The 15323-nt window shown below is 38.2% G+C and overlaps 1 protein-coding gene across 1 annotated transcript; it reads right to left on the bottom strand.

Annotated features, from left to right (window-relative positions):
• Window positions 1–2034: 2034 nt before the first annotated feature.
• Window positions 2035–2484, bottom strand: LOC138150916 (small ribosomal subunit protein uS15-like). The gene has a single exon (XM_069074333.1). The coding sequence runs from the start codon at window positions 2482–2484 to the stop codon at window positions 2101–2103; it is 384 nt and encodes a 127-aa protein (XP_068930434.1). The 3' UTR covers window positions 2035–2100.
• Between the last annotated feature and the right edge of the window lie 12839 nt (window positions 2485–15323).

Here is a 15323-nt window from a genome sequence, read left to right as displayed (position 1 = left end):
ATGACTTAACTTTGATAGGCTGGGCTCCTCTAAGCAATGCAAGGTTATAAGATAACTCCAAAAGACTCATGATGGAAAGGGCTATCTACTTCCAGACAAAGAATTATGGCGTCTGAATGCAGATAGAAGCAAACTACCTGCTCTCTCTCTCTCTCTCTCTTTTTTTTTTTTTGTTTTGCTTTGTTCCTCCTTTCTCATTGTTCATTCCGTTGGCTATAATCCTTCTTTACAACTTGGCTAATGTTTAATGTGAAGTCATTTGTAGAACTTTTATTGGATTGCATGCCATCATGGGGGGAAGAGGGGAGGAGAAAGAGGGGGAGAAAATTTGGAACTCAAAAGCTTGTGGACCTGAATGTTGTAAACTAAAAGTAAATAAAGGAAAAATCTGAGAAACCAAATTGGAGCCTGCTACTTCAACAGTCTTGGAGAGCTATGATAAGACCAAACCTAGAGTGATGGCTGTGTGAGTGGTGGGGAGGGAGTGCCTGTGAGACATGTAGCAGTAGAAATAACTAGATCTGACAATGGATTAGAAATGTGGGGTGAGTTAGAGTGATGATGGGAAAATGGCACTGACATGATGAACCCACATGAATGGAAGGCTGATGGTGACAGTTAGCATAGAAAGAAAACTTGCTCTCATCTCAAACCATTTCCATCTTTTCATTCTTTCCAGTACCAGTTTGCACTTTCACTTATACCCTTGGTCACGGTAGTAAGGAAGGAACACTCCTTGCCCTACATTACTATTTCAAGGAGCTTCCTCTACTACTATCACTCAGTAACCTCTCCTCCTTTGAAGTTCATTTAATTCATATTTATCACCCAAAAGAGATGCTGTAATGAAGCTGTGCTCCACCAACCTTTCTTCATCCATGAATTCTGTTTCTGGCTCACAGTCTTTCTCTCCTCTCTAACTCCTGCCCTCATATTAATGGAAACATCTGATGAACTATGAGGCAAGTCACTAGGGGTGCACTGAGACAACATATTCCACCATTCTATTAATGTGGTATGGGGGAGGGGAAGGGTAAACAATAGGTCTGCTCTGTCAATTGTTTCTGAAAGTACCTGTTCCCTTGGTGAAAGTAAAATTATGAAATTAATTAAGGGTTCAAAACTCAACAAAAGTAGTAGTGAGTCAACCTTTGGGGAGTCTCAATACTTTTAATATTATTTTCTTTGATACAGTAAATATATTCTAAACTATAGTGTAAGCATGTTTTCCTTTTGTGTTCCTCAAAGTTGGATAAGAGAAAAGTACATTAACAGTATGAAGGGTGCATAATAAGTGAATTTGTCATTAAATTTATTTAAAAAATGATATGGAATTGAATCTTGTAAACTAAAAGTAAACAAACAAATTAATAAAGACCAAAATATTAAAAAAAGAATATGAGGCTATTTTACATTTTATACCTTTGATGTAGTACAAAACAACCTAGGCCATAGTGGGTGGTGGGGGTGGGAGTACTTTTACATTTAGAAAAACTTCCTGAATAATTTTCAGCAACAACATCAAACCTTTTCCCATGGAGGCTAAAGCACCAATCTTTACACTGTACACATGAAATTCTTCTCTGAGAATTTATGATCTGGGCAGCTAGGTGACACAATAAATAGAACACTGGTCCTGGAGTCAGGAGGACCTGAGTTCATATTCAACTTCAGATACTTATTAGCTGTGTGACCCTGGGCAAATCATGTAACTCCAATTACCTAAAAAAAAAGTTCAAAACAAACAAAAATAAATTATATCATAGACTAGTAAATTTCAATCTAGATGGGACCTTAGAGGCATTTAGCTCAACCCCTTCATTTACAAATAAAGAAACTATTGGTACAAGAAGTTAAATGACTTGCCCCATCTCATAGGTCCAAGGCAAGATTTTAACAAAACTCTTCTAATTCTAATCTTAGCACTTTATCCACTGCCCCCATGCTGTCTTAATACCTTTCTTGAGCTCTCTGTAGCATCAGACATTGTTTGACCATCCTCTCTATTTTTTTCTCAGTTAGATGTGACTTTATTACTTGAGTACATAGACCAAAATTTATGCAACCAGAGCAGAGGTTGTGGATGATTCATATTTCCAATTAGGTGGGAGCACTCTTTTGGTCTTGTATTCGGCTTTCGTTCAGAATCAGAAGGAATTTAATGTCCTTATCCTTTCTGTTTCTCTCAAGATGCTTTCGAACCACAACAGCTTTCTTGATCAAGTGATAAAGATCTTCTGGCAGATCGGGGGCAAGTCCCTTGGACTTTAGAATTCTCAAAATTTTGTTGCCAGTTACAAAGCGCACACCATGAGAATCCCTCAGGATCATACTGATCTGGGAGGGTGTCAGGCCCTTCTTGGTCAGCTTGTAGATCTGCTCCTTCACGTCATCTGAGGTGAGCTTCAGCCATGTGGGCATGCTGGGGCTGTGTGGCAGAGCCGACTGGGACAAGCCCTTCCCAGGAGCGTGTATGCGACCCATGATGGCACTAGCAGGCAGCGAAAGAGAGGGGGACGCAGGGAGCGAGGCAGGAAAACAATCCTCTCTATTTTTAAACTCTCCCAACCTTGATTTTTGTGACATCATACTTCCCAGGTTTTCTTTGGCACTTTGTTCTTTTTGACTCCTCTTTCTTGTACCTACTAAATATGGGTGTTCTCCAGCCCTCTGATTTTTTTTCGGTAGATTTATTTCCTTAGCAAATTCACTTTTAACTGTACATTGAAAGTTGTGACTTTCACATCTTTACCTCCAGCCAAGTTCTTTCACCTCTATGCTGGAACAATATTTCCAATTGCTTATGGAATATTTCCACTTTGATATTTCAACCGTCGCCAAAAATTCATTATGTTCAAAGCTTGATAGTAACTGGTGATCTTGGCTTAAAAGGAAATTAGAGGTACCCTAAGGTAAAGAAGGTCCACAGGTACCCATTCATAAAATAGGAAGGCTTGAGAACTGGACACTGGATATTTGTGCTGAAGGGTACTATAAGTGATTAATTACTTACTATGAATGTATATGAGTAGCATGACTGTGAGTCAGTGCATGGTATCATAGGTTTAAAAGGACCTTAGAGACAGTGTACTAGATTCAGAGTAAGGAAGACCTGAGTCCAAATCTGACCTCAGACACTAACTGACCCTGGGCAAGTCACTTAACCTCTGCCTTGGTTTCCTCACCCGTAAAAAATGGGGATAATTAGAGTACCTCCCTCCCAGTTGTTGTGATGATAAAATGAGATAATATTTGTAAAGCACCTTAAAGGATCTAAAGTGTGATATAAATGCTATTATTAGTACTACTGATAATAATTATTTAATGAAAATCTTTTTTTTTCTTAGACTGGACCTGTGTTTTCATTTGAATATAGAATTTCTGATAAGGAAATGTCTTCTATGAATGCAGGATGGCACCTATTCTGTAATATTAAGTCTTAGAGGGGGACACTGATAGGCTCCCACGATTAATGTCCATTAGGAGCAAAATTTGAGCCTGGGTCTCTCCCCATTTATTTTACATAAGGAGAAACTGAGATCCAGAGAAGTCAAATGACTTGCCTAAGGTCACCCAACTAGTTTACAGCAAAGCTGGACTTTGAATCTAGGGTATTTATTTCCAAATCTAGTGTCGCTCCACTCCACTATAAGTCATTGGGATGGGTAAGAGCATGAAACATTGGGGATGATTCAAGTGTGAATGTCTTGAAAATGTGAAGTTGTGCTTCTGGTCTATGAATAGAGATCACTGGACGATTTGGGAAAATGAGAGAATGAGTAATGGGGTTTGGTGTACATCATTGTTACTTTGAGCTCTGACATTGAATGTACTCTAGGCACCAATGCAAATCCCTACAGTAATATGAGCATTTGGGGAGCTCTGATGATGGAGCCTTGGAAAATATGTATCTGATTTTCACAATTCTGAGGTTCCAACTATCCCCGCATGGGAGAAGAGTACATCCATGGAGGCACAAGAAGATTCAGCACCAGAGTTTGAGGTCCATGTTTGTACAACCATTTTGATATAACTTATTATGGTACTCTCCAAAATTATTTCTTACCTAGAGCAATAGTTATTATTTATATAGGACTTTACATATCAACTCATTTGAACTTTATAACAATTCTATGAGGTGGGTGCTATCATGAATCCACATTTTACAGATGAGGTAACAGCCACATAAAAATTAAATGACTTGCCCAGGGTCACACTGCCAGTAAGTGTCTGAGATCGGATTTGATCTCAGATTTCCTGATTCCAAGTCCTGAAATCTGGCCACTACACCCTTTGACTTATTAACATAAACTTTCCTATTTTTGTCCTTGTTGTTAGCAAAACCATCAATTATCTAGTTTCCCTTCCTTATAATCTTTCAGTAGAGTCATCTTTCATTCTTTTCTTTCTTTTATCTGTTACATAAACAAGTTGCCCCCAAGTCTTCCCATCTCACCTATCCAGATATCTCTTGAATGTATGTCCTTTTGGCCATTTCCTATTCTACTATGCTAGTCTGGGTCCTTCTCTGCTTCTTGGCTAAGAACATAGAAAAGGATTTTTCTTCAAGTTCTTTTATGAAAGTAAATAAGAAAGAAACGTGGAAAAGAATCTCCCTTTGGCTTACTCAACACTTCTCCCCCAGTCTTTGGTTGTACAGCCACAACTTAGTACTCCCATCCAGCCCTTTTCTTAGGGACTTTGAGCCATTGGGTTCACAAGCTTATCCTTTTTTTGTCCCCATTGTTTTTAGTGCTACCTCTAACTGTTTGCAGTGACTGGTCCTGTCCCTTGGTTCCTGTACAACAGAACATATATCTCCAACCTCTCTAGAGGCCATGTTGAACTGCAAGCCATATTTTAAACCATATTGTTTCTTTAGTTTGGCTTATCCACACTGTTTTTCAAGATGTCACATGACAAGTTTATCACGCAATTTTCATGAATAAAGTGGAGAGATGAAGGTAAGACAATAGTAGTTAGGGAGATCTGGAGTAGTTAAATGACCATATCCCAAATGACAGACATTAATGGTTAATTGTAAAATAAATCTCTAATGGAATAGACCAAAGATTCATGCTGAATCATGTGCTGCTCACCATTTTTTAAGTGACCTAGATAAAGGCACAGATAGTGTGTCTCTTAAATTTGCAAATGATAAAACTGGGTAATAGCTGTCAACTTGTTGGATGAGAGAAACAGAATCCAAAAAAAGATGTTGACAGACTAAGGTAGCTGATTATAATTTAATAGGATGGAATTTAATTGAGATAAATACAAAATCTTATACTTGTGTTTTAAGAAAAATCCACTTCAAGAGCACAAGGTAGAGGAGGCACAGCTAGATCACAGTGTGTCTAAATTAATCTGGAGAGATTAGTAGATTACAAACCAAATATGAATGTGTTGTGCGGCACTCAACAAAATTAATGAGATCTTGGGCTAGTTGCATAAAGAGATTTATGGTATCCAAGATTATAGAATTAGCAATTCCACTGAATTCTGCCAATGTCAGGCCATATCTATTGTGCTTATCTTGTGGTCTCACATTTTAAGAATGATATTGATAAGCTATTATTTATCCTCAGTTTCAAAGAGGACCAATGACATCACTCTTGCATGGACTAGATTTAAGTGAGGTAGACTATACAAAGTCATCAGCCTCACTTTTTCTTCCATAGTCATCAAAATCCAGTGGGAAGACAAATGTCAAGACAACAATCTACTGCCAGGAGGAAGTAGATAACTTGGCATCTTTAATGTCTGACCATTCTCTAGGCACTCCATAGCACCAACTTTAACTACCTTCAGGGTCAGTGGAACGAATTATTCTTATCCACCCATTCTACCAGAGTCAGTCTTTACATGCTTATGGAAAACATTCCCCTTACTGAACAATGGGTTTGAGGCCTATCAGTTACCCGCAACCTGGTTTTGCCCATCTGCTGAGTCAGTTTTGCCACAGTGTGGCAACTATGCACACTACAATTTTTTTGGAGCCATAGGTGAGTCAGGTGAAGGTGGACACAAAAGGTTGATGAGCAACTGTGAAATGAGTTCAGCAAGCCCTTACATCAGAGGTGCTGAACACCCACTGACACCCTAACATTGGTAAACTAGGGAATGTAGAGAAGTGTCTGGCGACCAGGAGATTTAACTGTCTCAAGATTGTGTCTTACAATGATCATTTGAAGCAAGTGGAAACAGTTAAGTTGTTTAAAAGGACAAAGAAGATGTAGGACATATGCTAGACACCTTCATGTACTTGAAGGTCTATTGCATGGAAGAAGGGTTAGATTTACTCTGTTTCATTACCAAGGACAGGCCTAGAACCAGTGAACAGAAGTTATAAAGAGGAAGATTTTGGCTTGATAGAAGGGAACTTCCTAACAATTAGATCTGTCCTGAAGTGAAATGGGCCGCTTTGAGATGAATGTGGTTTCAGTTTGTTAGAGTTCTTTAAATACAAAGAATTCTTTTTTGGAATGGGTTGGACTACATAATCACTGAAGTTTCCTCTCAGGAGATATTATTTCTTGGTGTAAATTAACTTCATTCCATGAGTAGAATGCTTGCTCAGGGCCATGTCCTCCGAGGAATTCTGCTCCTTTACTATTTGGGTATCTGGGACATTTCCTACAACTGACCTTTTTCTTAAGTGGATCTTTCTCAGTCATCTACTCATTAGAATAAAGGAAGTATACTTTAGCCTTTTTATTCCTCATTACTTTTTGATTGTTAAATATGTGTAGATTCCCACGCCAAAATGTCTCTCTACTTTAACACTGAAAGTTAGTTCCACGTTGGCAAAATCACTATTTCCATAAACTCAAGATAGTATAGTATAATTTACTAACTCATAACACTTTATTAATAAAATGGCCTACTCACCAGGAGGGTTTATTTTCCTTTTCCATTTTTAAAGAAAGTCAGTGGAAACCAAATACTTTAGTAATTCTTTGCAAATTCTTAATTCTTAAAATTATTTTTTCCCTCTCACAGATACAGAAGTGACATGCCATTACTGAAATAAAAAAATAAAAAGAACATTTAAATTCCAAATTGAGTGATTACCTTACTTCATAAATCCATAGAAACAATAGCTAACAACTTGATTTCTCAATTAGACTAAGGAACACGCATTCCTCACATTCAGAAAACAATCTACTCCATATTCTTTCTCAGATTTATTCATTCTTGACTTTGACTCAGCAGAATGACTCTTAGGAATGGTGGCCTTCTTGGTGGCCAGTATCAATCCTTCTTGGAAGCTTTGAGTGATTAGTGAAAGTGGGGACAGAAGCTGTGGCAAGCAGCTCAAGGAATGCATTGACCTCTTTCCCATGACTCGTCCTCTTTCAACTAACATATCGAACTGAGACACAAGATTTATTGCAGTACTAGTATTTAGAAACCCGACTTCACTACACTATGTATCTAGATCCTTAGAATATAGAGGATGGAAGGGGAAGGCAGCATGTGGAACCTCATTGCAGGGGGGTATCCAGTGCTAGAGGAGTTGGGTGTCCTGGGTATCTATCCCTTTGTTTGGTGGATTTCTGCTGTGCTGTGAGAATGTCCCGAGGAGTCATGCATGCCTAGTCATGTTGGAGAACTGTTCAATGTGTTCAGGAATGGAGAACAAAAGGGGATCAGGACTGTAATTGATCTGTGTCATAAGGTCAGTAGAAGCCACATCCTTGATAGCACCTTCTGAGCGGTTTCCCCTCCCTTACAGCATGTCTGTTTTGGAGGCTAAGAGACCTTACAGTCAGAGGTCAGAAGACCTTTGTTGAGGGTACTGTTTTTATCTCTAGTTTCACACAATTGGATACCGCCTTCCCCAGAAACATGAGAAGTGAACAGATCCACTTGATAGGGGTAATGTGTATCTGTAGGTATAGTTTCTGAATAGTGAGAATTGCAGTTAAGATGTCTTACTCTAGTGAGGCAAATAATTAAATAATGGGAGTGGCTCTTTTGTAAAGGGGAGGGAAGAAGGGAATAAGCTCTTACAAAACACTATGGACCGGACACTGAGACAAGCAAAAGGTACCTCTTATAAGGTCTTTCCCAAGAAAGACTTGCCTTCCCTTTCCATCCTCTATATTCTAAGGATCCAGATACATCGTGTGGCGAAATCAGGTTTCTAATTTTTTTTTTACCTGGCTGCAAGTATTTTTCTTTCCCTCAAAATATTATATTTAATTTTTCTCATGCATAATGTGTAAGCACATCTACATATAAAATATACATATATATATGCATGCATACATATATACACAGATGAACATACATATGGAAACATGCATATGCATGTGTTTATACACAGCCATACACACACACACATATACAGGTATCCCAAATCTTAGTGTGGTTTGAATAATTTTTTTTTATAATTTAAAACTGCCCTGAGACCTTTGGGAGTGTGTGTGTGTGTTTGTGTGTGTGTGTGTGTGTGTGTGTGTGTGTGTGTGTGTAGCACATAGTATATATTGCCTTCCTCTATAAAATGTTAATACTCTGAGGACAGGGATTATTTCTTTTTTGTCTTTGTATACTCGGTACATGACACAATGGGCATACCAATTGATTAATAGTGATATTTGGCAGAAGTCACCAAGAAAATGATCATTTAGGTTGGGGTTGGGGGGCTGAAGAAAAATCCTGCATTTAAGTATTAAACCATTTAAGGAGGGTTAGCTTATAATGCCCTCAGGAGGAAGGGGCACAAGGGGAACGTTTTGAAACATCTTCCACCTTCCCCACCCCCTTACCTCCCCATTAAACTCTTGAAAACCTCCAAACTGCATTGCAGACTTTTCCTTTATCATGTCCATTGGTTCAGGGCAATTTGGATATGGAAAATGTATACTTAGATCTAAGCTGCAGTAATTACCAGGCCCTACAACAGTATAATTAAGCTAAACATTGAGTGATGAAAACCCAATACAGTTCACCAAAAAACTGTCTCATGATGTTAAAAATTCCTCTAATGGGATCTACGTTTAATGGATTAAAATCCCTTCCTGCTAATAAAAAAGTTTGAAGAATATAGATTTGACTTCAGGCATGTATTTAAAGGTCCCTTTATATCTGCCATCTGCCCAGTATGTATCGGAATATCAAAGTATCATTTGTGTAGGTTTGGTTCTAATTAGGGCCTGAAAATTATTGTTTGACTCTATGCCCATAAGAACCTAAGGAATAAGGCTGAGTAGGGCTAGTGGTGGGGGTGGAGATGGGGGTGGGATATGCAGGTAGAGGGAAAGAATTATCCTGTAGATTAGAATTTACTTCAGCAATGCATCCAGTTGTGTGTTGAATAACCCCAGTGTCCTTCACCTCAAAAACCTTGCCCGGAAGGCCATTCCAAACATTTATTACTTGCAGAGTGAAAAAATGCTTCCTTATGTCTGCTCTGAATTTATTTTCCTTTAACTTTCATTAAAGGCCCTTTGTGCAGCATGAGCTGAGCTAAAAAAGTAACCTACATTATCTACACTTATGATTCTGTACACTTTAATTAGATCCTACCCATGTGTGTCATTTATGGAGCTGGATCGGCTTTTTTCCACCTCTCCTTGTGATTCATTCCTTTTCATCTATTGTTATCTCACTTTGCGCTTCTCCCTTTCTTTCTCTCTCACTTATTTAGTTTCATTTTTCAAAATAACTGGCAGGATGTGAATCTGTTCCCCTGAAAACCATCTAACTGGAATACTTTGTAACGTATAACCCGCATTACAAGTGTCGTCCTAACAAAAGGCGACATAAACAGCAGAAGAGACAGACAACAATGAAAATGTTTCTGCTTGGAGCCCCTGTGCGATTAGGCATCCTGGATAATGGACCATAAGAATCTGGCCTTTAACAATGCTTTTTCTCTATCCCTACTAGCCCCCAGAGGCTCATATCAATAACTATTAATACTACTGCAATACCCCCACTAATAAGGATAAGTGAAAGAGGTACAGAGGGCTTTGGGAAATCATTAGGGCTACATGCTGGAAGGCATGCTTCGTTCTTTCCAGAGAATCTCCTTGCTTTATTTTAGACATAATCTTAAAGACATTTAATGTTCCATCTGTTTGATTTTTTAAAACTCATCCAAAAGCTCTTTTTAGCTGACCCTTTCCCCTCCCCAATGATTGAGCATAGAATAAAATTTTGTATCTCAAATAAAATGTGAGCAGGTGGGCATAAACTAACATTGCAGATGGAAGCATGACATCTAATTTTGTACATAGAATTGAGGCCAGGTGTGAATTTAAACCAGTACTTCCACTTCCTCCAACACCCTACCCCTCATCTCAGGAGATTGTTGCATATGCTCCATCAAAGCAATATAGTAGAAGTCAAATCGGGACTTGAGATGGGTGAAAATAAGTAGACACTTAAATGGACTTCTTCCCTTTCACTGTCCCTTCCTGTGGCCCCTACTGTTTCTGTTGCAACCTCTCCCCTCCACCCCATCTTTCCAAGCTTCTTGCATTTTATACACCTCTTCAGCTTGTAGTGACACTGGTCTTCCTCCCACAAGACACTCCATCACCTGACTTTTTGCATTTTCCCCGACTGTCTCCTATGCCTGGAATGGTCTTCCTCCTCATCTCTATATCCTGGCTTCCTTCAAGTCTCAGGTAAAATTCTACCTTCTATAGGAAACCTGGCCTGATCTTCTTTCATTCTAGTGTCTCCCTTCTATTGAGTTTCCAATTTCTCTTGTATATATAGTTTATTCATACATATTTGTTTGCATATCATCTCCCTCTTAGACTGCCTGTGAGCTCTTGTCAGACCAAGGACTATCTTTTGCTGCTCTGTTTCCCCAGTGCTTAATAAGTATTTATTGATTTTTTATTGCCTTGTTGACTGATTGTTGTCTCTAAACTAACATATTAGTGACTTTGATCACTCCCAAAGCTAGATGAATAGGCACCAAAAGGCATAATATGAGTTTGAGTTTTCAAAATAGAGAGGAATAAAAGAGTGGTACAGTGGAAAAAAACCTAGATTTAGAATCAGAAGACTTGGGTACAAATCACACATTAACACTAACCACTTTTTCAATGTTGTGCAAGTCATTTGAACTCTCTGGGGCTCAGTGTAACTGTCTGTAAAATGGTGAGGTTAGAGCCCTATCACCCTCCAAAACTATGATGATCTTTAATAGCAATTTTCACCTGCTTAGAGACAAGGACTGAAATTAAAAGCCTCCTCTCAAAAGAATAGATCACCATTTTGCCTCCTTTCAACCCTGAACCAAGTTCTAAGAATTGCTCAATTAATTCTAGAATTATGAACTCGTAGGGCTGGAAAAGATCTCATGGTATCTGGTCCTTCCTGCATTCAGACTTACCCCTCAACTAAACAAGACTAAAGACCATTTATCCTGCTTTTAGCTACCAGAATGAAGTTGATCCCTAAATAAAGAAGTGATGGGAAAGGTTACCAAATGAACTTTAAGTATCAAAAAAAAAATGGATCATTCAGTTGAACAACCAGTTTAAATAGATTGAATCAGCTATTTTGGGTATTCTGTAAATACATAATTTGAGAAAGGGAGGTTTAAGGGAAAGTCTACCTTCCAGTTATCAGGTTTACTAGCTATGAAAAATAACTATTCTCCCTGGGAAAACAAAAATCTTGCTCCCAAACCTTAAAGTAATTAATTGCAGAAGGGCAGGTGAGATGGAACTTTTTAAACAAGAAGCAGGTCAAAACAAGGGCTTATATAAGCAGCCTCATTCACCTTGAATATGAAGAAAGGGATAGAGCGAAAGAGAATTCTGTTCACACAAGAAAGAGCAAATAAGGAAATCACAAAGTTAGCCATTTTCCCAGTCTATATAGCAGGACAAGTGGAACCAAAGTGTGGGTCAAGACACACCCAGATTTCCTTTCGTTTTCAGGGGACTGTATCCTTTTTGGTGTTTTCAATTTTAACTCAAGAGAGGTCATATTACGTCGCAGAAAATCCCAAATAATGTCAAAATGTATTATGGAGACCAACATTAACATTAAACGGGCTTGAAGGTTCTTGCCAGAAGTGACACTATAGTTCAAGACCACACTGACTGGCTGGAGTTAGGCACCTCTCTGGAAAGCATTGCTTGTCAAAAGTAAAATGTTATGACATGACTGCATGCTACTACTGCTAGATCAGTGTGTCTCATGAATTGGGAAGCTAGCCATGGCTACCAAAAGAGCTCAATTTACCCACTGCTTCAGTTTCATTAATAATACTACTTGACATGTATATGGCAATTGTAAGATCTGTGAAATGTTTTCCATGAATTATCTCATTTTAGCCTCACAACAAGCCTGCGAGGTAATTATGAGAGGTATTAATATCCCTGTTTTGCATAAGAAGAAACTGAGGCTGAGGAATTAAGTGACTCTCCCATGATCATGCAGTTGATAAGTGTCAGAGGCAGGATGACAGCTCTGCTCTCTCCTGACTCTAGGTCTGACACTCCTGTTACATTACAATGTGAAATAAGTTGGGAACCAAAGTACCAATTGAACTTATAGAAAAGATTGTACAATGTGCTACCAGACATAGATATGGTCGGCAAGGCTGTCTTCATGTGCAGGTAGAATAGACAATCATTTATATAATATGTCTTGATACCACTACCCCCAACATCCCACAACACACCCATGCACACACCCACACACATTCTCAACTACTCACCCAAAATGCATTGCCCCATTCAAGAGTCATAGTACTGTCACATTCTGTCAAATTCAAAAGTCGCAGAGTCGCAGAAATTGGATGAGACCTCAGTGGTTATTTAGTCCAACCCATGCCTAGAGAAAGTCCTTGCTATGACATTACCAACAAGGGACTGTCTAGTCCTCTGCTTTAAGATTTTCAACAAGGAAGAACTCCTGGCCTTCTAAGATAGCCTTTTTGTTTATATGCAGCTCTAATTGTTAGGAAGGTTTTCTTTACCTGTAAGTCTGAATTTGCCCCTTTGTAATTTCCATTGGCAGCTCTTAGTCATGTGTGGTTCTGGATCCTGGTTCTGGAATCAATGGGACAGGAAGAGGTTGAGCTCCTCTTCCACAAAGAATTGCCAAGTCCTTTAAATAACTGAAAACAAAGATGACACACTCACTCCAACCCCAACAGACACTCATACCAAATCTCTTCTCTAGGCTAAAAATGGTCAGACCTTCAACTTATTCTTACACGCGTGGATTTAAGATTTTTCATCATCCTGTTTCCATCCCTGGATCAAGTGAGTTCACTTGTTTTTATCTAGCTCATTGTGACCCATTTGGGAGTTTTCTTGGCAAAGATACTGAAGCAGTTTGCCATTTCCTTCACCAGCGTATTTTATGGATGGAGAAAATGAAGCAAACAGGATTAAGTGACTTCCCAGGGTCACACAGCTAATAAGTGTCTGAGGCTGGATTTGAATTCAGGAAGAGGTGTCTTCTTGACTCCAGGCCCAGTAATCTATGTGCTATGGTGCCACTTAGCTGTGGAATATAAATGTTAGCAATTATTATACTTTTATCCAAATCATGATTTTTTTAAAAAATTATTTATTTATTTTTTAGTGTTAAATGGAATAGTATCAAACATAAGGAAGGCCCTGGAGTGTGACATTGAATATGATCAGCCAAACTGATATTTAGCCATTGCTGACAACTTTTTAAAATCTAATCATTCAGCGAGGTCTAGATTTAAACATGGATACTCCTACCTCTATAGCTTATATCTCTCCATTTTTTCTCATAAGAATAGTATAAAGTCTCTTATATGACTACAGCAGCTTAATAATTCAGTCCAAAAGGGAAATAAGGTTAGCTTGGCAAGACCTATTCTTGATGAAGCTGGGTTAGATCTTTGTAATGAGCACTTCTTTTTCTAGACACTCACTAACCTCATCTTCAATGGTCCATTCTAGACATCTCCCAGTAATCAAAATCATACTGCCCTACAGTTTGGGTACTCTCGTTTCTTCTTTTAAAACAAACACAACTTGTCCTTTTCTCCAGCTTTGTTGTTCCCCTAGAGTTTTCTATGCTTTCTTAGAATATGTCACTAGTAGTGACATGGTTATCACCTCTACTAGTTCTTTTTCTTTTTTGCTTTTTGGAAGGCAATTGGGGTTTGCCCAAGGCCACACGGCTAGTTTTTGTGTTGTGTCTGAATCTGGATTTGAAATTAGGACCTCCTGATTTTACTGTGCCACCTAGCCACCCCTCCACTAGTTCTTTTCATACCCAAGGATATAATTCACCTGAGACTGATGACATGAATTCATCAAAGGCAGTTAAGTGCTTTCTTAATATCTCTTATTTAACTTTGTACCAGAAATTTTTTATTGAATTTTCCTGCTCAGCATTCATAGGATACATAGATGGAAGTGTTCTCAGAGGCCAGCTAATCCAACCAACTCATTTTAGAGTTGCAGAAATTCAGAAAGAGTTTTAGTGACTTGCCCAAAGTCACGCACAGAATAAACTCGAGTCATTCTCCTTAACAGAGAAGACAGATGCTAAATAGGAATTAGATAGTTCCGCCTTCTCCCTGCTTCATTTATTATCTCATTTATGCTAAACAGTCCTCTTATTTTTTCCTTCCATGATTACCTTCTTTTGGCAAATATAGTTGAAAAATCGACCTTCCTGTTGTCCTTAGCTTGACTCACCATCCTCACTTGATAGCACTCAAGAATATTGTCACAATATCACACTTTTACATTCATCATCTGTTGCCTCTTCTTGTTTTTATGTTTTATACATATATGGTACATATATATATTTGTATATAATATGTATGTGTATATACATACATATATGCTTATACACATATATGTATTTGTATACATGTATGTATATGTATATAGAGAGTCCTCCATTTAAATTGATAGCTCAGTTCTCTGAGCATCCATAACAATCTCAACTCAATTCAACTCCACAACTTGTTATTGAACCTCAACTATATGGTTGGTGCTAGAGATATAAAAAACAAAACCAAGACTGTCCATGCTTTCAAGAAGCATTTTTCTTTCTTTCTTTCTTTCTTTCTTTCTTTCTTTCTTTCTTTCTTTCTTTCTTTCTTTCTTTCTTTCTTTCTTTCTTTCTTTCTTTCTTTCTATCTTTCTTTCTTTCTTTCTTTCTTCCTTCCTTCCTTCCTTTCTTTCTTTCTTTCTTTCTTTCTTTCTTTCTTTCTTTCTTTCTTTCTTTCTTTCTCTCTTTCTTTTCTTTCTTTCTTTATCTCTCTCTCTTTCTCTCTCTCTTTCTCTCTTTCTTTTTCTTTCTTCCTTTCTCTCTTTCTTTCTCTCTCTCTTTCTTTCTTT

This window comes from Petaurus breviceps, unplaced genomic scaffold, assembly GCF_028583685.1.
Source record: "Petaurus breviceps papuanus isolate PSGF00001 unplaced genomic scaffold, PetGlider_PUasm1.0 90895, whole genome shotgun sequence".
Classification (NCBI taxonomy): domain Eukaryota; kingdom Metazoa; phylum Chordata; class Mammalia; order Diprotodontia; family Petauridae; genus Petaurus; species Petaurus breviceps.
This window is presented reverse-complemented; position numbering and strand designations above follow the sequence as displayed.